This window comes from Heterodontus francisci, chromosome 41, assembly GCF_036365525.1.
Source record: "Heterodontus francisci isolate sHetFra1 chromosome 41, sHetFra1.hap1, whole genome shotgun sequence".
Lineage (NCBI taxonomy): Eukaryota > Metazoa > Chordata > Chondrichthyes > Heterodontiformes > Heterodontidae > Heterodontus > Heterodontus francisci.
The window spans coordinates 14,975,135-15,000,734 of NC_090411.1; the positions used below are offsets into that span (position 1 = coordinate 14,975,135).

The following is a 25,600-nucleotide window of genomic DNA, read 5'->3' on the forward strand; positions in this document are numbered from 1 at the left end:
CAGTTGTAATTAATTTTCCCGAGGAGGGGTGTTACAGGTTGTAATTAATATTCCCAATGAGGGGTGTTACAGTTGTAATTAATATTCCCGAGGAGGGGTGTTTCAGGTTGTAATTAATATTCCCGAGGAGTGGTGTTACAGTTGTAATTAATATTCCCGAGGAGGGGTGTTACAGGTTGTAATTAATATTCCCGAGGAGGGGTGTTACAGGTTGTTATTAATATTCCCGAGGAGGGGTGTTACAGTTGTAATTAATATTCCCAAGGAGTAGTGTTACAGTTTGTAATTAATATTCCCGAGGAGGGGTGTTACAGGTTGTAATTAATATTCCCAATGAGGGGTGTTACACGTTGTTATTAATATTCCGAGGAGGGGTGTTACAGTTGTAATTAATATTCCCGAGGAGGGGTGTTACAGTTGTAATTAATATTCCCAATGAGGGGTGTTACAGGTTTTTATTAATATTCCCAATGAGGGGTGTTACAGGTTGTAATTAATATTCCCGAGGAGGGGTGTTACAGGTTTTTATTAATATTCCCAATGAGGGGTGTTACAGTTGTAATTAATATTCCCGAGGAGGGGTGTTACAGTTGTAATTAATATTCCCAAGGAGTGGTGTTACAGTTTGTAATTAATATTCCCGAGGAGGGGTGTTACAGGTTGTAATTAATATTCCCAATGAGGGGTGTTACAGTTTGTAATTAATATTCCCGAGGAGGGGTGTTACAGGTTGTTATTAATATTCCCGAGGAGGGGTGTTACAGTTGTAATTAATATTCCCAAGGAGTGGTGTTACAGTTTGTAATTAATATTCCCGAGGAGGGGTGTTACCGGTTGTTATTAATATTCCCGAGGAGGGGTGTTACAGTTGTAATTAATATTCCCAAGGAGGGGTGTTACGGGTTGTTATTAATATTCTCGAGGAGGGGTGTTACAGTTTGTAATTAATATTCCCGGGGAGGGGTGTTACAGGTTGTTATTAATATTCCCGAGGAGGAGTGTTACAGTTTGTAATTAATATTCCCGAGGAGGGATGTTACAGGTTGTAATTAATATTCCCAATGAGGGGTGTTACAGGTTGTTATTAATATTCCCGAGGAGGGGTGTTACAGTTGTAATTAATATTCCCAAGGAGTGGTGTTACAGTTTGTAATTAATATTCCCAAGGAGTGGTGTTACAGGTTGTTATTAATATTCCCAATGAGGGGTGTTACAGGTTTTTATTAATATTCCCAATGAGGGGTGTTACAGGTTGTAATTAATATTCCCAATGAGGGGTGTTACAGGTTTTTATTAATATTCCCAATGAGGGGTGTTACAGTTGTAATTAATATTCCCGAGGAGGGGTGTTACAGGTTTTTATTAATATTCCCAATGAGGGGTGTTACAGTTGTAATTAATATTCCCAAGGCGTGGTGTTACAGGTTGTAATTAATATTCCCAATGAGGGGTGTTACAGGTTTTTATTAATATTCCCAATGAGGGGTGTTACAGGTTGTAATTAATATTCCCAATGAGGGGTGTTACAGGTTGTAATTAATATTACCGAGGAGGGGTGTTACAGGTTGTAATTAATATTCCCAAGGAGTGGTGTTACAGTTTGTAATTAATATTCCCGAGGAGGGGTGTTACAGGTTGTAATTAATATTCCCAATGAGGGGTGTTACAGGTTTTTATTAATATTCCCAATGAGGGGTGTTACAGGTTGTTATTAATATTCCCAATGAGGGGTGTTACAGGTTTTTATTAATATTCCCAATGAGGGGTGTTACAGGTTGTAATTAATATTCCCAATGAGGGGTGTTACAGGTTTTTATTAATATTCCCAATGAGGGGTGTTACAGGTTGTAATTAATATTCCCAATGAGGGGTGTTACAGGTTGTTATTAATATTCCCAATGAGGGGTGTTACAGGTTGTAATTAATATTCCCGAGGAGTGGTGTTACAGGTTGTAATTAATATTCCCAATGAGGGGTGTTACAGGTTGTTGTTAATATTCCCAATGAGGGGTGTTACAGGTTTTTATTAATATTCCCAACGAGTGGTGTTACAGGTTGTAATTAATATTCCCAATGATGGGTGTTACAGGTTGTTATTAATATTCCCAATGAGGGGTGTTACAGGTTGTAATTAATATTCCCGAGGAGTGGTGTTACAGGTTGTAATTAATATTCCCAATGAGGGGTGTTACAGGTTGTTATTAATATTCCCATTGAGGGGTGTTACAGGTTGTAATTAATATTCCCAATGAGGGGTGTTACAGGTTGTTATTAATATTCCCAATGAGGGGTGTTACAGTTTGTAATTACTATTCCCGAGGAGGGGTGTTACAGGTTGTAATTAATATTCCCAATGAGGGGTGTTACAGGTTGTTATTAATATTCCCAATGAGGGGTGTTACAGGTTGTAATTACTATTCCCGAGGAGGGGTGTTACAGGTTGTAATTAATATTCCCAATGAGGGGTGTTACAGGTTGTTATTAATATTCCCAATGAGGGGTGTTACAGGTTGTAATTAATATTCCCGGGGAGGGGTGTTACAGATTGTTATTAATATTCCCGAGGAGGGGTGTTACAGGTTGTAATTAATATTCCCGAGGAGTGGTGTTACAGGTTGTAATTAATATTCCCAATGAGGGGTGTTACAGGTTGTTATTAATATTCCCAATGAGGGGTGTTACAGTTTGTAATTACTATTCCCGAGGAGGGGTGTTACAGGTTGTAATTAATATTCCCGAGGAGGGGTGTTACAGTTTGTAATTAATATTCCCAATGAGGGGTGTTACAGGTTGTTATTAATATTCCCGAGGAGGGGTGTTACAGGTTGTAATTAATATTCCCAATGAGGGGTGTTACAGGTTGTTATTAATATTCCCAATGAGGGGTGTTACAGGTTGTAATTAATATTCCCGAGGAGGGGTGTTCCAGGTTGTCATTCATATTCCCAATGAGGGGTGTTACAGTTGTAATTAATATTCCCAAGGAGTGGTGTTACAGGTTGTAATTAATATTCCCAATGAGGGGTGTTGCAGTTGTAATTAATTTTCCCGAGGAGGGGTGTTACAGGTTGTAATTAATATTCCCAATGAGGGGTGTTACAGTTGTAATTAATATTCCCGAGGAGGGGTGTTTCAGGTTGTAATTAATATTCCCAAGGAGGGTTGTTACAGTTGTAATTAATATTCCCCCGGAGGGGTGTTACAGGTCGTAATTAATATTCCCGAGGAGGGGTGATACAGGTTGTTATTAATATTCCCGCGGAGGGGTGTTGCAGGTTGTAATTAATATTCCCGAGGAGGGGTGTTACAGGTTGTTATTAATATTCCCCAGGAGGGGTGTTACAGGTTGTCATTCATATTCCCGAGGAGGGGTGTTACAGGTTGTAATTAATATTCCCGAGGAAGGGTGTTACAGGTTGTCATTCATATTCCCAATGAGGGGTGTTACAGTTGTAATTAATATTCCCAATGAGGGGTGTTACAGTTGGAATTAATATTCCCGAGGAGGGGTGTTACAGTTGTAATTAATATTCCCGAGGAGGGGTGTTACAGTTTGTAATTAATATTCCCGAGGAGGGGTGTTACGGGTTGTTATTAATATTCCCGAGGAGGGGTCTTACAGGTTGTAATTAATATTCCCGAGGAGGGGTGTTACGGGTTGTAATTACTATTCCCGAGGAGGGGTGTTACAGGTTGTAATTAATATTCCCGTGGAGGGGTGTTACAGGTTGTTATTAATATTCCCGAGGAGGGGTGTTGCAGTTTGTAATTATTATTCCCGAGGAGGGGTGTTACAGGTTGTTATTAATATTCCCGAGGAGGGGTGTTACAGTTTGTAATTAATATTCCTGAGGAGGGCTGTTACAGGTTGTAATTAATATTCCCTATGAGGGGTGTTACAGGTTGTAATTAATATTCCCGAGGAGGGGTGTTACAGGTTGTAATTAATATTCCCGAGGAGGGGTGTTACAGGTTGTCATTAATATTCCCAATGAGGGGTGTTACAGGTTGTTATTAATATTCCCTATGAGGGGTGTTACAGGTTGTAATTAATATTCCCGAGGAGGGGTGTTACAGGTTGTCATTAATATTCCCAAAGAGGGGTGTTACAGGTTGTTATTAATATTCCCAATGAGGGGTGTTACAGGTTGTAATTAATATTCCCGAGGAGTGGTGTTACAGGTTGTAATTAATATTCCCAATGAGGGGTGTTACAGGTTGTTATTAATATTCCCAATGAGGGGTGTTACAGTTGTAATTAATATTCCCAACGAGTGGTGTTACAGGTTGTAATTAATATTCCCAATGATGGGTGTTACAGGTTGTTATTAATATTCCCAATGAAGGGTGTTACAGGTTGTAATTAATATTCCCGAGGAGTGGTGTTACAGGTTGTAATTAATATTCCCAATGAGGGGTGTTACAGGTTGTTATTAATATTCCCAATGAGGGGTGTTACAGGTTGTAATTAATATTCCCAATGAGGGGTGTTACAGGTTGTTATTAATATTCCCAATGAGGGGTGTTACAGTTTGTAATTACTATTCCCGAGGAGGGGTGTTACAGGTTGTTATTAATATTCCCAATGAGGGGTGTTACAGGTTGTAATTAATATTCCCAATGAGGGGTGTTACAGGTTGTTATTAATATTCCCAATGAGGGGTGTTACAGGTTGTAATTACTATTCCCGAGGAGGGGTGTTACAGGTTGTAATTAATATTCCCAATGAGGGGTGTTACAGGTTGTAATTAATATTCCCAATGAGGGGTGTTACAGGTTGTTATTAATATTCCCAATGAGGGGTGTTACAGGTTGTAATTAATATTCCCAATGAGGGGTGTTACAGGTTGTTATTAATATTCCCAATGAGGGGTGTTACAGTTTGTAATTACTATTCCCGAGGAGGGGTGTTACAGGTTGTTATTAATATTCCCAATGAGGGGTGTTACAGGTTGTAATTAATATTCCCAATGAGGGGTGTTACAGGTTGTTATTAATATTCCCAATGAGGGGTGTTACAGGTTGTAATTACTATTCCCGAGGAGGGGTGTTACAGGTTGTAATTAATATTCCCAATGAGGGGTGTTACAGGTTGTTATTAATATTCCCAATGAGGGGTGTTACAGGTTGTAATTAATATTCCCGAGGAGGGGTGTTACAGGTTGTTATTAATATTCCCGAGGAGGGGTGTTACAGGTTGTAATTAATATTCCCGAGGAGTGGTGTTACAGGTTGTAATTAATATTCCCAATGAGGGGTGTTACAGTTTGTAATTACTATTCCCGAGGAGGGGTGTTACAGGTTGTTATTAATATTCCCAATGAGGGGTGTTACAGTTTGTAATTACTATTCCCGAGGAGGGGTGTTACAGGTTGTAATTAATATTCCCAATGAGGGGTGTTACAGGTTGTTATTAATATTCCCAATGAGGGGTGTTACAGGTTGTAATTAATATTCCCGAGGAGGGGTGTTACAGGTTGTAATTAATATTCCCAATGAGGGGTGTTACAGGTTGTTATTAATATTCCCAATGAGGGGTGTTACAGGTTGTAATTAATATTCCCGACGAGGGGTGTTACAGGTTGTTATTAATATTCCCAATGAGGGGTGTTACAGGTTGTAATTAATATTCCCGAGGAGTGGTGTTTCAGGTTGTCATTCATATTCCCAATGAGGGGTGTTACAGTTGTAATTAATATTCCCAAGGAGGGGTGTTACAGGTTGTTATTAATATTCCCAATGAGGGGTGTTACAGTTTGTAATTACTATTCCCGAGGAGGGGTGTTACAGGTTGTAATTAATATTCCCGAGGAGGGGTGTTACAGGTTGTAATTAATATTCCCGAGGAGGGGTGTTACAGTTTGTAATTAATATTCCCAATGAGGGGTGTTACAGGTTGTTATTAATATTCCCGAGGAGGGGTGTTACAGGTTGTAATTAATATTCCCAATGAGGGGTGTTACAGGTTGTTATTAATATTCCCAATGAGGGGTGTTACAGGTTGTAATTAATATTCCCGAGGAGGGGTGTTCCAGGTTGTCATTCATATTCCCAATGAGGGGTGTTACAGTTGTAATTAATATTCCCAAGGAGTGGTGTTACAGGTTGTAATTAATATTCCCAATGAGGGGTGTTGCAGTTGTAATTAATTTTCCCGAGGAGGGGTGTTACAGGTTGTAATTAATATTCCCAATGAGGGGTGTTACAGTTGTAATTAATATTCCCGAGGAGGGGTGTTTCAGGTTGTAATTAATATTCCCAAGGAGGGTTGTTACAGTTGTAATTAATATTCCCCCGGAGGGGTGTTACAGGTCGTAATTAATATTCCCGAGGAGGGGTGATACAGGTTGTTATTAATATTCCCGCGGAGGGGTGTTGCAGGTTGTAATTAATATTCCCGAGGAGGGGTGTTACAGGTTGTTATTAATATTCCCCAGGAGGGGTGTTACAGGTTGTCATTCATATTCCCGAGGAGGGGTGTTACAGGTTGTAATTAATATTCCCGAGGAAGGGTGTTACAGGTTGTCATTCATATTCCCAATGAGGGGTGTTACAGTTGTAATTAATATTCCCAATGAGGGGTGTTACAGTTGGAATTAATATTCCCGAGGAGGGGTGTTACAGTTGTAATTAATATTCCCGAGGAGGGGTGTTACAGTTTGTAATTAATATTCCCGAGGAGGGGTGTTACGGGTTGTTATTAATATTCCCGAGGAGGGGTCTTACAGGTTGTAATTAATATTCCCGAGGAGGGGTGTTACGGGTTGTAATTACTATTCCCGAGGAGGGGTGTTACAGGTTGTAATTAATATTCCCGTGGAGGGGTGTTACAGGTTGTTATTAATATTCCCGAGGAGGGGTGTTGCAGTTTGTAATTATTATTCCCGAGGAGGGGTGTTACAGGTTGTTATTAATATTCCCGAGGAGGGGTGTTACAGTTTGTAATTAATATTCCTGAGGAGGGCTGTTACAGGTTGTAATTAATATTCCCTATGAGGGGTGTTACAGGTTGTAATTAATATTCCCGAGGAGGGGTGTTACAGGTTGTAATTAATATTCCCGAGGAGGGGTGTTACAGGTTGTCATTAATATTCCCAATGAGGGGTGTTACAGGTTGTTATTAATATTCCCTATGAGGGGTGTTACAGGTTGTAATTAATATTCCCGAGGAGGGGTGTTACAGGTTGTCATTAATATTCCCAAAGAGGGGTGTTACAGGTTGTTATTAATATTCCCAATGAGGGGTGTTACAGGTTGTAATTAATATTCCCGAGGAGTGGTGTTACAGGTTGTTATTAATATTCCCAATGAGGGGTGTTACAGTTGTAATTAATATTCCCAACGAGTGGTGTTACAGGTTGTAATTAATATTCCCAATGATGGGTGTTACAGGTTGTTATTAATATTCCCAATGAGGGGTGTTACAGGTTGTAATTAATATTCCCGAGGAGTGGTGTTACAGGTTGTAATTAATATTCCCAATGAGGGGTGTTACAGGTTGTTATTAATATTCCCAATGAGGGGTGTTACAGGTTGTAATTAATATTCCCAATGAGGGGTGTTACAGGTTGTTATTAATATTCCCAATGAGGGGTGTTACAGTTTGTAATTACTATTCCCGAGGAGGGGTGTTACAGGTTGTAATTAATATTCCCAATGAGGGGTGTTACAGGTTGTTATTAATATTCCCAATGAGGGGTGTTACAGGTTGTAATTACTATTCCCGAGGAGGGGTGTTACAGGTTGTAATTAATATTCCCAATGAGGGGTGTTACAGGTTGTTATTAATATTCCCAATGAGGGGTGTTACAGGTTGTAATTAATATTCCCGAGGAGGGGTGTTACAGGTTGTTATTAATATTCCCGAGGAGGGGTGTTACAGGTTGTAATTAATATTCCCGAGGAGTGGTGTTACAGGTTGTAATTAATATTCCCAATGAGGGGTGTTACAGGTTGTTATTAATATTCCCAATGAGGGGTGTTACAGTTTGTAATTACTATTCCCGAGGAGGGGTGTTACAGGTTGTAATTAATATTCCCGAGGAGGGGTGTTACAATTTGTAATTAATATTCCCAATGAGGGGTGTTACAGGTTGTTATTAATATTCCCGAGGAGGGGTGTTACAGGTTGTAATTAATATTCCCAATGAGGGGTGTTACAGGTTGTTATTAATATTCCCAATGAGGGGTGTTACAGGTTGTAATTAATATTCCCGAGGAGGGGTGTTACAGGTTGTAATTAATATTCCCAATGAGGGGTGTTACAGGTTGTTCTTAATATTCCCAATGAGGGGTGTTACAGGTTGTAATTAATATTCCCGACGAGGGGTGTTACAGGTTGTTATTAATATTCCCAATGAGGGGTGTTACAGGTTGTAATTAATATTCCCGAGGAGTGGTGTTTCAGGTTGTCATTCATATTCCCAATGAGGGGTGTTACAGTTGTAATTAATATTCCCAAGGAGTGGTGTTACAGGTTGTAATTAATATTCCCAATGAGGGGTGTTGCAGTTGTAATTAATTTTCCCGAGGAGGGGTGTTACAGGTTGTAATTAATATTCCCAATGAGGGGTGTTACAGTTGTAATTAATATTCCCGAGGAGGGGTGTTTCAGGTTGTAATTAATATTCCCGAGGAGGGGAGTTACAGTTGTAATTAATATTCCCGCGGAGGGGTGTTACAGGTTGTAATTAATATTCCCGAGGAGGGGTGATACAGGTTGTTATTAATATTCCCGCGGAGGGGTGTTACAGGTTGCAATTAATATTCCAGAGGAGGGGTGTTACAGGTTGTTATTAATATTCCCCAGCAGGGGTGTTACAGGTTGTCATTCATATTCCCAATGAGGGGTGTTACAGGTTGTAATTAATATTCCCGAGGAGGGGTGTTACAGGTTGTCATTCATATTCCCAATGAGGGGTGTTACAGTTGTAATTAATATTCCCAATGAGGGGTGTTACAGTTGGAATTAATATTCCCGAGGAGGGGTGTTACAGTTGTAATTAATATTCCCGAGGAGGGGTGTTACAGTTTGTAATTAATATTCCCGAGGAGGGGTGTTACGGGTTGTTATTAATATTCCCGAGGAGGGGTCTTACAGGTTGTAATTAATATTCCCGAGGAGGGGTGTTACGGGTTGTAATTACTATTCCCGAGGAGGGGTGTTACAGGTTGTAATTAATATTCCCGTGGAGGGGTGTTACAGGTTGTTATTAATTTTCCCGAGGAGGGGTGTTGCAGTTTGTAATTATTATTCCCGAGGAGGGGTGTTACAGGTTGTTATTAATATTCCCGAGGAGGGGTGTTACAGTTTGTAATTAATATTCCTGAGGAGGGCTGTTACAGGTTGTAATTAATATCCCCAATGAGGGGTGTTACAGGTTGTAATTAATATTCCCGAGGAGGGGTGTTACAGGTTGTAATTACTATTCCCGAGGAGGGGTGTTACAGGTTGTAATTAATATTCCCGAGGAGGGGTGTTACAGGTTGTCATTCATATTCCCAATGAGGGGTGTTACAGTTGTAATTAATATTCCCGAGGAGGGGTGTTACAGGTTGTCATTCATATTCCCAATGAGGGGTGTTACAGTTGTAATTAATATTCCCAATGAGGGGTGTTACAGTTGTAATTAATATTCCCAAGGAGGGGTGTTACAGGTTGTAATTAATATTCCCAATGAGGGGTGTTACAGTTGTAATTAATATTCCCGAGGAGGGGTGTTACAGGTTGTAATTAATATTCCCGAGGAGGGGTGTGACAGGTTGTTATTAATATTCCCAATGAGGGCTGTTACAGGTTGTAATTAATATTCCCCAGGAGGGGTGTTACAGGTTGTTATTAATATTCCCAATGAGGTGTGTTACAGTTGTAATTAATATTCCCGAGGAGGGGTGTTACATTTGTAATTAATATTGCCGAGGAGGGGTGTTACAGGTTGTTATTAATATTCCCGAGGAGGGGGTGTTACAGGTTGTAATTAATATTCCCGTGGAGGGGTGATACAGGTTGTTATTAATATTCCCGAGGAGGGTTGTTACGGGTTGTAATTAATATTCCCGAGGAGGGGTGTTACAGTTGTAATTAATATTCCCGAGGAGTGGTGTTACAGTTTGTAATTAATATTCCCGAGGAGGGGTGTTACAGTTGTAATTAATATTCCCGAGGAGGGTTGTTACGGGTTGTAATTAATATTCCCGAGGAGGGGTGTTACAGTTTGTAATTAATATTCCCGAGGAGGGGTGTTACGGGTTGTAATTAATATTCCCGAGGAGGGTTGTTACGGGTTGTAATTAATATTCCCGAGGAGGGGTGTTACAGGTTGTAATTAATATTCCCGAGGAGGGGTGTTACGGGTTGTTATTAATATTCCCGAGGAGGGGTGTTACAGGTTGTTATTAATATTCCCGAGGAGGGTTGTTACAGTTTGTAATTAATATTCCCGAGGAGGGGTGTTACAGGTTGTAATTAATATTCCCGAGGAGGGGTGTTACGGGTTGTTATTAATATTCCCGAGGAGGGGTGTTACAGGTTGTTATTAATATTCCCGAGGAGGGTTGTTACAGTTTGTAATTAATATTCCCGAGGAGGGGTGTTACAGGTTGTTATTAATATTCCCGAGGAGGGTTGTTACAGTTTGTAATTAATATTCCCGAGGAGCGGTGTTACAGGTTGTAATTAATATTCCCGAGGAGGGGTGTTACGGGTTGTTATTAATATTCCCGAGGAGGGGTGTTACAGGTTGTTATTAATATTCCCGAGGAGGGGTGTTAAGGGTTGTTATTAATATTCCCGAGGAGGGGTGTTACAGGTTGTTATTAATATTCCCGAGGAGGGTTGTTACGGGTTGTAATTAATATTCCCGAGGAGGGGTGTTACAGGTTGTAATTAATATTCCCGAGGAGGGGTGTTACAGGTTGTTATCAATATTCCCAAAGAGGGGTGTTACGGGTTGTTATTAATATTCCCGAGGAGGGGTGTTACAGGTTGTAATTAATATTCCCAATGAGGGGTGTTACAGGTTGTAATTAATATTCCCGAGGAGGGGTGTTACGGGTTGTTATTAATATTCCCGAGGAGGGTTGTTACGGGTTGTAATTAATATTCCCGAGGAGCGGTGTTGCAGGTTGTAATTAATATTCCCAATGAGGGCTGTTACAGGTTGTAATTAATATTCCCGAGGAGGGGTGTTACAGGTTGTTATTAATGTTCCCCAGGTGGGGTGTTACAGGTTGTAATTAATATTCCCGAGGAGGGGTGTATCAGTTGTAATTAATATTCCCGAGGAGGGGTGTTGCAGGTTGTAATTAATATTCCCAATGAGGGGTGTTACAGTTGTAATTAATATTCCCAATGACGGGTGTTACAGTTGCAATTAATATTCCCGAGGAGGGGTGTTACAGGTTATAATTAATATTCCCAATGAGGGGTGTTACAGTTGTAATTAATATTCCCGAGGAGGGGTGTTACAGGTTGTAATTAATATTCCCAATGAGGTGTGTTACAGTTGTAATTAATATTCCCAATGAGGGGTGTTACAGTTGTAATTAATATTCCCGAGGAGGGGTGTTACAGGTTGTAATTAATATTCCCAATGAGGGGTGTTACAGGTTGTAATTAATATTCCCAATGAGGGGTGTTACAGTTGTAATTAATATTCCCAAGGAGGGGTGTTACAGGTTGTAATTAATATTCCCAATGAGGTGTGTTACAGTTGTAATTAATATTCCCGAGGAGGGGTGTTACAGTTTGTTATTAATATTCCCGAGGAGGGGTGTTACAGGTTGTAATTAATATTCCCGAGGAGGGGTGTTACAGTTTGTAATTAATATTCCCGAGGAGGGGTGTTACAGGTTGTTATTAATATTCCCGAGAAGGGGTGTTACAGTTTGTAATTAATATTCCCGAGGAGGGGTGTTACAGGTTGTAATTAATATTCCCGAGGAGGGGTGTTACAGGTTCTTATTAATATTCCCGAGGAGGGTTGTTACAGGTTGTAATTAATATTCCCGAGGAGGGGTGTTACAGGTTGTTATTAATATTCCCGAGAAGGGGTGTTACAGTTTGGAATTAATATTCCCGAGGAGGGGTGTTACAGGTTGTAATTAATATTCCCGAGGAAGGGTGTTACAGGTTCTTATTAATATTCCCGAGGAGGGTTGTTACAGTTTGTAATTAATATTCCCGAGGAGGGGTGTTACGGGTTGTAATTAATATTCCCGAGGAGGGGTGTTATCGGTTGTAATTAATATTCCCGAGGAGGGGTGTGACAGGTTGTTATTAATATTCCCGAGGAGGGGTGTTACAGTTTGTAATTAATATTCCTGAGGAGGGCTGTTACAGTTTGTAATTAATATTCCCAATGAGGGGTGTTACAGGTTGTTATTAATATTCCCGAGGAGGGGTGTTACAGGTTGTAATTAATATTCCCGAGGAGGGGTGTTACAGGTTGTCATTCATATTCCCAATGAGGGGTGTTACAGTTGTAATTAATATTCCCAAGGAGTTGTGTTACAGGTTGTAATTAATATTCCCAATGAGGGGTGTTACAGTTGTAATTAATATTCCCTAGGAGGGGTGTTACAGGTTGTAATTAATATTCGCAATGAGGGGTGTTACAGTTGTACTTAATATTCCCGAGGAGGGGTGTTACAGTTTGTAATTAATATTCCCGAGGAGGGGTGTTACAGGTTGTAATTAATATTCCCGAGGAGGGGTGTTACGGGTTGTAATTAATATTCCCAATGAGGGGTGTTACAGGTCGTCATTCATATTCCCAATGAGGGGTGTTACAGTTGTAATTAATATTCCCAAGGAGTGGTGTTACAGGTTGTAATTAATATTCCCGAGGAGGGGTGTTACGGGTTGTAATTAATATTCCCAATGAGGGGTGTTACAGGTCGTCATTCATATTCCCAATGAGGGGTGTTACAGGTTGTATTTAATATTCCCAATGAGGGGTGTTACAGTTGTAATTAATATTCCCGAGGAGGGGTGTTACAGGTTGTAATTAATATTCCCAATGAGGGGTGTTACAGTTGTAATTAATATTCCCGAGGAGGGGTGTTACAGGTTGTAATTAATATTCCCAATGAGGGGTGTTACAGTTGTAATTAATATTCCCGAGGAGGGGTCTTACAGTTTGTAATTAATATTCCCGAGGAGTGGTGATACAGGTTGTAATTAATATTCCCGAGGAGGGGTGTTACAGGTTGTAATTAATATTCCCGAGGAGGGTTGTTACAGGTTGTAATTAATATTCCCGAGGAGGGGTGTTACAGGTTGTAATTAATATTCCCGAGGAGGGGTGTTACGGGTTGTTATCAATATTCCCGAGGAGGGGTGTTACAGGTTGTTATTAATATTCCCGAGGAGGGGTGTTACGGGTTGTTATTAATATTCCCGAGGAGGGTTGTTACGGGTTGTAATTAATATTCCCGAGGAGGAGTGTTAGAGGTTGTAATTAATATTCCCGAGGAGGGGTGTTACAGGTTGTAATTAATATTCCCGAGGAGGGGTGTTACAGGTTGTAATTAATATTCCCGAGGAGGGGTGTTATGGGTTGTTATTAATATTCCCGAGGAGGGGTGTTACCGGTTGTTATTAATATTCCCGAGGAGGGGTGTTACAGGTTGTTATTAATATTCCCGAGGAGGGTTGTTACGGGTTGTAATTAATATTCCCGAGGAGGGCTGTTACAGGTTGTAATTAATATTCCCAATGAGGGCTGTTACAGGTTGTAATTAATATTCCCGAGGAGGGGTGTTACAGGTTGTAATTAATATTCCCGAGGAGGGGTGTTACAGTTTGTAATTAATATTCCCGAGGAGGGGTGTTACAGGTTGTTATTAATATTCCCAATGAGGGGTGTTACAGGTTGTAATTAATATTCCCGAGGAGGGGTGTTACAGTTTGTAATTAATATTCCCGAGGAGGGGTGTTACAGGTTGTTATTAATATTCCCAATGAGGGGTGTTACAGGTTGTAATTAATATTCCCAATGAGGGGTGTTACAGGTTGTAATTAATATTCCCGAGGAGGGGTGTTACAGTTTGGAATTAATATTCCCGAGGAGGGGTGTTACAGTTTGTAATTAATATTCCCGCGGAGGGGTGTTACAGTTTGTAATTAATATTCCCGAGGAGGGGTGTTACAGTTTGTAATTAATATTCCCGAGGAGGGATGTTACGGGTTGTTATTAATATTCCTGAGGAGGGGTGTTACAGGTTGTTATTAATATTCCCGAAGAGGGGTGTTACGGGTTGGTATTAATATTCCCGAGGAGGGTTGTTACGGGTTGTAATTAATATTCCCAAGGAGGGGTGTTACAGGTTGTAATTAATATTCCCGAGGAGGGGTGTTACAGTTTGTAATTAATATTCCCGCGGAGGGGTGTTACAGGTTGTTATTAATATTCCCGAGGAGGGGTGTTACAGTTTGTAATTAATATTCCCGAGGAGGGGTGTTACGGGTTGTTATTAATATTCCCGAGGAGGGCTGTTACAGGTTGTAACTAATATTCCCGAGGAGGGGTGTTACAGGTTGTAATTAATATTCCCGTGGAGGGGTGTTACAGGTTGTAATTAATATTCCCGAGGAGGGTTGTTACAGGTTGTAATTAATATTCCCGAGGAGGGGTGTTACGGGTTGTTATTAATATTCCCGAGGAGGGGTGTTACAGGTTGTAATTAATATTCCCGAGGAGGGGTGTTACAGGTTGTTATTAATATTCCCGAGGAGGGGTGTTACAGGTTGTAATTAATATTTCCGAGGAGCGGTGTTACAGGTTGTAATTAATATTCCTGAGGAGGGGTGTTACAGGTTGTAATTAACATTCCCGAGGAGGGGTTTTACAGTTGTAATTAATATTCCCAATGACGGGTGTTACAGTTGTAATTAATATTCCCGAGGAGGGGTGTTACAGGTTGTAATTAATATTCCCGAGGAGGGGTGATACAGGTTGTAATTAATATTCCCAATGAGGTGTGTTACAGTTGTAGTTAATATTCCCGAGGAGGGGTGTTACAGGTTGTAATTAATATTCCCAATGAGGTGTGTTACAGTTGTAATTAATATTCCCAATGAGGGGTGTTACAGTTGTAATTAATATTCCCGAGGAGGGGTGTTACAGTTTGTAATTAATATTCCCAATGAGGGGTGTTACAGTTGTAATTAATATTCCCGAGGAGGGGTGTTACAGGTTGTAATTAATATTCCCGAGGAGGGGTGTTACAGGTTGTAATTAATATTCCCAATGAGGTGTGTTACAGTTGTAATTAATATTCCCAATGAGGGGTGTTACAGTTGTAATTAATATTCCCGAGGAGGGGTGTTACAGTTTGTAATTAATATTCCCGAGGAGGGGTGATACAGGTTGTAATTAATATTCCCGAGGAGGGGTGTTACAGGTTGGAATTAATATTCCCGAGGAGGGGTGTTACAGGTTGTAATTAATATTCCCGAGGAGGGTTGTTACAGGTTGTAATTAATATTCCCGAGGAGGGGTGTTACAGGTTGTAATTAATATTCCCGAGGAGGGGTGTTACGGGTTGTTATTAATATTCCCGAGGAGGGGTGTTACAGGTTGTTATTAATATTCCCGAGGAGGGGTGTTACGGGTTGTTATTAATATTCCCGAGGAGGGTTGTTACGGGTTGTAATTAATATTCCCGAGGAGGGGTGTTAGAGGTTGTAATTAATATTCCCGAGGAGGGGTGTTACAGGTTGTTATTAATATTCCCGAGGAGGGGTGTTGCAGGTTGTAATTAATATTCCCGAGGAGGGGTGTTACGGGTTGTAATTAATATTCCCGAGGAGGGGTGTTATGGGTTGTTATTAATATTCCCGAGGAGGGGTGTTACAGGTTGTTATTAATATTCCCGAGGAGGGGTGTTACAGGTTGTTATTAATATTCCCGAGGAGGGTTGTTACGGGTTGTAATTAATATTCCCGAGGAGGGGTGTTACAGGTTGTAATTAATATTCCCAATGAGGGCTGTTACAGGTTGTAATTAATATTCCCGAGGAGGGGTGTTACAGGTTGTAATTAATATTCCCGAGGAGGGGTGTTACAGGTTGTTATTAATATTCCCAATGAGGGGTGTTACAGGTTGTAATTAATATTCCCGAGGAGGAGTGTTACAGGTTGTTATTAATATTCCCGAGGAGGGGTGTTACAGGTTGTAATTAATATTCCCGAGGAGGGGTGTTACAGTTGTAATTAATATTCCCAATGACGGGTGTTACAGTTGTAATTAATATTCCCGAGGAGGGGTGTTACAGGTTGTAATTAATATTCCCAATGAGGGGTGTTACAGTTGGAGTTAATATTCCCGAGGAGGGGTGTTACAGTTGTAATTAATATTCCCAATGAGGTGTGTTACAGTTGTAATTAATATTCCCAATGAGGGGTGTTACAGTTGTAATTAATATTCCCGAGGAGGGGTGTTACAGATTGTCATTAATATTCCCGAGGAGGGGTGATACAGGTTGTAATTAATATTCCCGAGGAGGGGTGTTACAGGTTGTAATTAATATTCCCGAGGAGGGGTGTTACAGGTTGTAATTAATATTCCCGAGGAGAGGTGTTACAGGTTGTAATTAATATTCCCGAGGAGGGGTGTTACAGGTTGTAATTAATATTCCCAATGAGGGGTGTTACAGTTGTAGTTTATATTCCCGAGGAGGGGTGTTACAGGTTGTAATTAATATTCCCAATGAGGTGTGTTACAGTTGTAATTAATATTCCCAATGAGGGGTGATACAGTTGTAATTAATATTCCCTAGGAGGGGTGTTACAGGTTGTAATTAATATTCCCAATGAGGGGTGTTACAGTTGTAATTAATATTCCCGAGGAGGGGTGTTACAGGTTGTAATTAATATTCCCAATGAGGTATGTTACAGTTGTAATTAATATTCCCGAGGAGGGGTGTTACAGTTTGTTATTAATATTCCCGAGGAGGGGTGTTACAGGTTGTAATTAATATTCCCGAGGAGGGGTGTTACAGTTTGTAATTAATATTCCCGAGGAGGGGTGTTACAGGTTGTAATTAATATTCCCGAGGAGGGGTGTTACAGGTTCTTATTAATATTCCCGAGGAGGGTTGTTACAGGTTGTAATTAATATTCCCGAGGAGGGGTGTTACAGGTTGTTATTAATTTTCCCGAGAAGGGGTGTTACAGTTTGTAATTAATATTCCCGAGGAGGGGTGTTACAGGTTGTAATTAATATTCCCGAGAAGGGGTGTTACAGTTTGTAATTAATATTCCCGAGGAGGGGTGTTACAGGTTGTAATTAATATTCCCGAGGAGGGGTGTTACAGGTTCTTATTAATATTCCCGAGAAGGGGTGTTACAGTTTGTAATTAATATTCCCGAGGAGGGGTGTTACAGGTTGTAATTAATATTCCCGAGGAGGGGTGTTACAGTTTGTAATTAATATTCCCGAGGAGGGGTGTTACAGGTTGTTATTAATATTCCCGAGAAGGGGTGTTACAGTTTGTAATTAATATTCCCGAGGAGGGGTGTTACAGGTTGTAATTAATATTCCCGAGGAGGGGTGTTACAGGTTCTTATTAATATTCCCGAGGAGGGTTGTTACAGGTTGTAATTAATATTCCCGAGGAGGGGTGTGACAGGTTGTTATTAATTTTCCCGAGAAGGGGTGTTACAGTTTGTAATTAATATTCCCGAGGAGGGGTGTTACAGGTTGTAATTAATATTCCCGAGGAGGGGTGTTACAGGTTCTTATTAATATTCCCGAGGAGGGTTGTTACAGTTTGTAATTAATATTCCCGAGGAGGGGTGTTACGGGTTGTAATTAATATTCCCGAGGAGGGGTGTTACAGGTTGTAATTAATATTCCCGAGGAGGGGTGTTACAGTTTGTAATTAATATTCCTGAGGAGGGCTGTTACAGTTTGTAATTAATATTCCCAATGAGGGGTGTTACAGGTTGTTATTAATATTCCCAATGAGGGGTGTTACAGGTTGTAATTAATATTCCCGAGGAGGGGTGTTACAGGTTGTCATTCATATTCCCAATGAGGGGTGTTACAGTTGTAATTAATATTCCCAAGGAGTTGTGTTACAGGTTGTAATTAATATTCCCAATGAGGGGTGTTACAGTTGTAATTAATATTCCCGAGGAGGGGTGTTACAGTTTGTAATTAATATTCCCGAGGAGGGGTGTTACAGGTTGTAATTAATATTCCCGAGGAGGGGTGTTACGGGTTGTAATTAATATTCCCAATGAGGGGTGTTACTGGTCGTCATTCATATTCCCAATGAGGGGTGTTACAGGTTGTAATTAATATTCCCGAGGAGGGGTGTTACAGTTTGTAATTAATATTCCCGAGGAGGGGTGTTACAGTTGTAATTAATATTCCCAAGGAGTGGTGTTACAGGTTGTAATTAATATCCCCGATGAGGGGTGTTACAGTTGTAATTAATATTCCCGAGGAGGGGTGTTACAGGTTGTAATTAATATTCCCAATGAGGGCTGTTACAGTTGTAATTAATATTCCCGAGGAGGGGTGTTACAGGTTGTAATTAATATTCCCAATGAGGGGTGTTACAGTTGTAATTAATATTCCCAATGTGGGGTGTTACAGTTGTAATTAATATTCCCGAGGAGGGGTGTTACAGTTTGTAATTAATATTCCCGAGGAGGGGTGATACAGGTTGTAATTAATATTCCCGAGGAGGGGTGTTACAGGTTGTAATTAATATTCCCGAGGAGGGGTGTTACGGGTTGTTATTAATATTCCCGAGGAGGGGTGTTACAGGTTGTTATTAATATTCCCGAGGAGGGGTGTTACGGGTTGTTATTAATATTCCCGAGGAGGGTTGTTACGGGTTGTAATTAATATTCCCGAGGAGGGGTGTTAGAGGTTATAATTAATATTCCCGAGGAGGGGTGTTACAGGTTGTTATTAACATTCCCGAGGAGGGGTGTTACAGGTTGTAATTAATATTCCCGAGGAGGGGTGTTACAGGTTGTAATTAATATTCCCGAGGAGGGGTGTTACGGGTTGTTATTAATATTCCCGAGGAGGGGTGTTACAGGTTGTTATTAATATTCCCGAGGAGGGGTGTTACGGGTTGTTATTAATATTCCCGAGGAGGGTTGTTACGGGTTGTAATTAATATTCCCGAGGAGGGGTGTTACAGGTTGTAATTAATATTCCCGAGGAGGGCTGTTACAGGTTGTAATTAATATTCCCGAGGAGGGGTGTTACAGGTTGTAATTAATATTCCCGAGGAGGGGTGTTACAGTTTGTAATTAATATTCCCGAGGAGGGGTGTTACAGGTTGTTATTAATATTCCCAATGAGGGGTGTTACAGGTTGTAATTAATATTCCCAATGAGGGGTGTTACAGGTTGTAATTAATATTCCCGAGGAGGGGTGTTACAGTTTGTAATTAATATTCCCGAGGAGGGGTGTTACAGGTTGTTATTAATATTCCCAATGAGGGGTGTTACAGTTTGTAATTAATATTCCCGAGGAGGGGTGTTACAGGTTGTAATTAATATTCCCAATGAGGGGTGTTACAGTTTGTAATTAATATTCCCAATGAGGGGTGTTACAGGTTGTAATTAATATTCCCGAGGAGGGGTGTTACAGGTTGTAATTAATATTCCCGAGGAGGGGTGTTACAGTTTGTAATTAATATTCCCAATGAGGGGTGTTACAGGTTGTAATTAATATTCCCGAGGAGGGGTGTTACAGGTTGTAATTAATATTCCCGAGGAGGGGTGTTACAGTTTGTAATTAATATTCCCAATGAGGGGTGTTACAGGTTGTAATTAATATTCCCGAGGTGGGGTGTTACAGGTTGTAATTAATATTCCCGAGGAGGGGTGTTACAGGTTGTTATTAATATTCCCGAGGAGGGGTGTTACAGTTTGTAATTAATATTCCCAATGAGGGGTGTTACAGGTTGTTATTAATATTCCCGAGGAGGGGTGTTACAGGTTGTAATTAATATTCCCGAGGAGGGGTGTTACGGGTTGTTATTAATATTCCCGAGGAGGGTTGTTACGGGTTGTAATTAATATTCCCAAGGAGGGGTGTTACAGGTTGTAATTAATATTCCCGAGGAGGGTTGTTACAGTTTGTAATTAATATTCCCGAGGAGGCGTGTTACAGGTTGTTATTAATATTCCCGAGGAGGGGTGTTACAGTTTGTAATTAATATTCCCGAGGAGGGGTGTTACGGGTTGTTATTAATATTCCTGAGGAGGGCTGTTACAGGTTGTAACTAATATTCCCGAGGAGGGGTGTTACAGGTTGTAATTAATATTCCCGAGGAGGGGTGTTACAGGTTGTAATTAATATTCCCGAGGAGGGGTGTTACGGGTTGTAATTAATATTCCCGAGGAGGGGTGTTACAGGTTGTAATTAATATTCCCAATGAGGGGTGTTACAGTTGTAATTAATATTCCCAATGTGGGGTGTTACAGTTGTAATTAATATTCCCGAGGAGGGGTGTTACAGTTTGTAATTAATATTCCCGAGGAGGGGTGATACAGGTTGTAATTAATATTCCCGAGGAGGGGTGTTACAGGTTGTAATTAATATTCCCGAGGAGGGGTGTTACGGGTTGTTATTAATATTCCCGAGGAGGGGTGTTACAGGTTGTTATTAATATTCCCGAGGAGGGGTGTTACGGGTTGTTATTAATATTCCCGAGGAGGGTTGTTACGGGTTGTAATTAATATTCCCGAGGAGGGGTGTTAGAGGTTATAATTAATATTCCCGAGGAGGGGTGTTACAGGTTGTTATTAACATTCCCGAGGAGGGGTGTTACAGGTTGTAATTAATATTCCCGAGGAGGGGTGTTACAGGTTGTAATTAATATTCCCGAGGAGGGGTGTTACGGGTTGTTATTAATATTCCCGAGGAGGGGTGTTACAGGTTGTTATTAATATTCCCGAGGAGGGGTGTTACGGGTTGTTATTAATATTCCCGAGGAGGGTTGTTACGGGTTGTAATTAATATTCCCGAGGAGGGGTGTTACAGGTTGTAATTAATATTCCCGAGGAGGGCTGTTACAGGTTGTAATTAATATTCCCGAGGAGGGGTGTTACAGGTTGTAATTAATATTCCCGAGGAGGGGTGTTACAGTTTGTAATTAATATTCCCGAGGAGGGGTGTTACAGGTTGTTATTAATATTCCCAATGAGGGGTGTTACAGGTTGTAATTAATATTCCCAATGAGGGGTGTTACAGGTTGTAATTAATATTCCCGAGGAGGGGTGTTACAGTTTGTAATTAATATTCCCGAGGAGGGGTGTTACAGGTTGTTATTAATATTCCCAATGAGGGGTGTTACAGTTTGTAATTAATATTCCCGAGGAGGGGTGTTACAGGTTGTAATTAATATTCCCAATGAGGGGTGTTACAGTTTGTAATTAATATTCCCAATGAGGGGTGTTACAGGTTGTAATTAATATTCCCGAGGAGGGGTGTTACAGGTTGTAATTAATATTCCCGAGGAGGGGTGTTACAGTTTGTAATTAATATTCCCAATGAGGGGTGTTACAGGTTGTAATTAATATTCCCGAGGAGGGGTGTTACAGGTTGTAATTAATATTCCCGAGGAGGGGTGTTACAGTTTGTAATTAATATTCCCAATGAGGGGTGTTACAGGTTGTAATTAATATTCCCGAGGTGGGGTGTTACAGGTTGTAATTAATATTCCCGAGGAGGGGTGTTACAGGTTGTTATTAATATTCCCGAGGAGGGGTGTTACAGTTTGTAATTAATATTCCCAATGAGGGGTGTTACAGGTTGTTATTAATATTCCCGAGGAGGGGTGTTACAGGTTGTAATTAATATTCCCGAGGAGGGGTGTTACGGGTTGTTATTAATATTCCCGAGGAGGGTTGTTACGGGTTGTAATTAATATTCCCAAGGAGGGGTGTTACAGGTTGTAATTAATATTCCCGAGGAGGGTTGTTACAGTTTGTAATTAATATTCCCGAGGAGGCGTGTTACAGGTTGTTATTAATATTCCCGAGGAGGGGTGTTACAGTTTGTAATTAATATTCCCGAGGAGGGGTGTTACGGGTTGTTATTAATATTCCTGAGGAGGGCTGTTACAGGTTGTAACTAATATTCCCGAGGAGGGGTGTTACAGGTTGTAATTAATATTCCCGAGGAGGGGTGTTACAGGTTGTAATTAATATTCCCGAGGAGGGGTGTTACGGGTTGTTATTAATATTCCCGAGGAGGGGTGTTACAGGTTGTAATTAATATTCCCGAGGAGGGGTGTTACAGGTTGTTATTAATATTCCCGAGGAGGGGTGTTACAGGTTGTAATTAATATTCCCGAGGTGCGGTGTTACAGGTTGTAATTAATATTCCTGAGGAGGGGTGTTACAGGTTGTAATTAATATTCCCGAGGAGGGGTGTTACAGGTTGTAATTAATATTCCCGAGGAGCGGTGTTACAGGTTGTTATTAATATTCCCGAGGAGGGGTGTTACAGGTTGTTATTAATATTCCCGAGGAGGGGTGTTACAGTTTGGATGTTGAGTTGAATCATTCACTTTTTGCGCAGAGGTAAATAAATTGGTAAATAAATATCTGATGCTGATTTCTCCAGGTTTGTTCAGTTTATTTGTTCGAATCAGTTGCAAACAAGATCAGAATACAAATGCTTTTGTCTAAGTATTCTGTACATTAAGACTCCCTGTTTTCTAGATGCCAAACAACACTGAATCCCAGCAGGAGAACAGACCACATAATGCAGAGCCTGCTGATTCTGATAATGCATACATGGTAAGTACACTGTTTAACAGAGCAACAGGTTTACATAGAATCAATCCTTTTGTCAGTATGTGTTCCAAGGCTGTCATGTCAAGTCTAGTGTAACACAGTCTGAGGGTATATTATGTAGAGTGTGTTGTACAGAGAATAACAGAGGCTTAGAAAGTGTTATATCGAGAGTAACAGAGGCTCGGAGTGCATTTATGCAGAGTAACAGAGGCTCGGAATGTGTTATATTGAGAATAACAGAGACTCGAGTGTGTTATATAGAGAGTAACAGAGGCTTGGAGTGTGTTATATTGAGAATAACAGAGACTCGGAGTGTGTTATATAGAGAGTAACAGAGGCTGAGAATGTGTTTTATAGAGAGTAACAGAGGTTCGGAGTGTGTTATATAGAGAGTAACAGAGGTTTGGAGTGTGTTATATTGAGAATAACAGAGACTCGGAGTGTGTTATATAGAGAGTAACAGAGGCTGAGAATGTGTTTTATAGAGAGTAACAGAGGTTCGGAGTGTGTTATATAGAGAGTAACAGAGGTTTGGAGTGTGTTATATTGAGAATAACAGAGACTCGGAGTGTGTTATATAGAGAGTAACAGAGGCTTGGAGTGTGTTATATTGAGAATAACAGAGACTCGGAGTGTGTTATATAGAGAGTAACAGAGGCTGAGAATGTGTTTTATAGAGAGTAACAGAGGTTCGGAGTGTGTTATATAGAGAGTAACAGAGGTTTGGAGTGTGTTATATAAAGAGTAACCGAGGCTCGGAATGTGTTATATTGAGAATAACAGAGACTCGGAGTGTGTTATATAGAGAGTAACAGAGGCTTGGAGTGTGTTATGTTGAGAATAACAGAGACTCGGAGTGTGTTATATAGAGAGTAACAGAGGCTTGGAGTGCGTTATATAGAGAGTAACAGAGGCTTGGAGTGTGTTATACAGAGAGTAACAGAGGCTGAGAATGTGTTTTATAGAGAGTAACAGAGGTTCGGAGTGTGTTATATAGAGAGTAACAGAGGTTTGGAGTGTGTCATATAAAGAGTAACCGAGGCTCGGAGTGTGTTATATAGAGAGTAACAGAGGTTCGGAGTGTGTTATATAGAGAGTAACAGAGACTCGGAGTGTGTTATACAGAGAGTAACAGAGACTTGGAGTGCATTTATGCAGAGTAACAGAGGCTCGGAATGTGTTATATAAAGAGTAACAGAGGCTGAGAATGTGTTTTATAGAGAGTAACAGAGGTTTGGAGTGTGTTATATAGAGAGTAACAGAGGCTGAGAATGTGTTTTATAGAGAGTAACAGAGGTTTGGAGTGTGTTATATAGAGAGTAACAGAGGTTTGGAGTGTGTTATATAGAGAGTAACAGAGGTTTGGAGTGTGTTATATAGAGAGTAACAGAGGTTCGGAGTGTGTTCATAGAGAGTAACAGAGACTCAGAGTGTGTTTATAGAGAGTAACAGAGACTCGGAGTGTGTTCATAGAGAGTAACAGAGGCTCAGAGTGTGTTCGCAGAGAGTAACAGAGGCTTGGATTGTGTTCATAGAGAGTAACAGAGGCTCAGAGTGTGTTCATAGAGAGTAACAGAGGCTCAGAGTGTGTTCATAGAGAGTAACAGAGGCTCAGAGTGTGCTAAATAGAGAGTTACAGAGTCATTGCAGCCTCAAAGATGGTCATTCAGACTATCAAGTCCATGCCATCTCTCTGTAGATTAAACCACTCAGTCCCATTCCTTCTTTCTATTCCAATAGTCCTGCAAGTGTATTTCCGTCCATTGCCCATGCAATTTTTTTGGGAATTCATTGGTCTTCTCCACTTCCACCATTCTTGTAGGCAGCAAGTTCTAAGTCATTACCAATCACTGCGTAAAATATTCTTCCTTACATCCCCCGGATCTCTTGCCCAAAACCTTAAATCTGTGCCCCCTAGATCTTGTATCATCAACTAATGGGAAGAGCTTTTCTTTGTCTACCTTGTCCAAACCTATCATAATCTTATGCATCTTTATCAAATTTCCCCTCAATCTCCTTTGCTCCAAGGAGAACAATCCCAGCTTCTCCAACCTAACCTTGTAGCTAAAATCCCCCATCCCTGGAACCGTTCTGGTAAATCTCCTCTGCACCCTCGCAAGGACCCTCACATGCTTCCTAAAATGTCCGTAACCAGAACTGGGCTCAGTACTCTAGTTGGGGCCTAACCAGAGCTTTATAAAGGTTTACGTTCCTGCTTTTATACTCAACACATCTATTTATGAAGCCTAAGATCCCATATGCTTTTCTAACCACTCTCTCAATATGTCCTACCACCTTCAAAGATCTATGCACAGGAATCCTCACGTCCCTCTGTCCCTACTCACTCATTAACATGTGACATTAAGTCTATATTCAATCTCCGTATCCCTTCTTCCAAACTGCATCACCTCACAGCTGTCTGAATTAAGTTCCATCTGCCACTTGTCTGCCCATTCTGCCAGCCTGTGTGTTGTCCTGTTGCGGTCGATGGTATCATCCTCATTTCTTTTGCCACACTTCCAAGATTGGCATCATCGACAAAGTTTGAAAGTCTATTCCAATATCAAAGCCATTTATATATATTAAAAAAAGCAGTGGTCCTAGCACTGACCCTTTGGGAACGCCACTCGCTGCTATATGTCCTTAAGTCCCTAATATCAACTGGGATAGTCTCAGTGCAAAAGGCTTAAAGGGGGCGGAATTCTTAAAAAGCATCGAGGAGAGCTTTTTGAACCAGTACGTAGAAAGTCCTACAAGAGAAGGGGCAGTACTGGACCTAATCCTAGGGAATGAAGCTGGACACGTGGTAGAAGTGTCAGG

General features: G+C 40.7%; 1 protein-coding gene across 2 annotated transcripts in view; it reads left to right on the forward strand.

The window, feature by feature from the left end:
• Positions 1-25,600, forward strand: part of LOC137353263 (uncharacterized) — a 191,920-nt gene that overhangs the window by 69,857 nt on the left and 96,463 nt on the right. For both annotated transcript variants that reach the window (XM_068019339.1, XM_068019338.1), the window contains one exon: positions 22,706-22,783. In XM_068019339.1, coding sequence (XP_067875440.1) covers positions 22,706-22,783 — 78 coding nt within the window. The remainder of the gene's footprint in view (positions 1-22,705; positions 22,784-25,600) is intronic.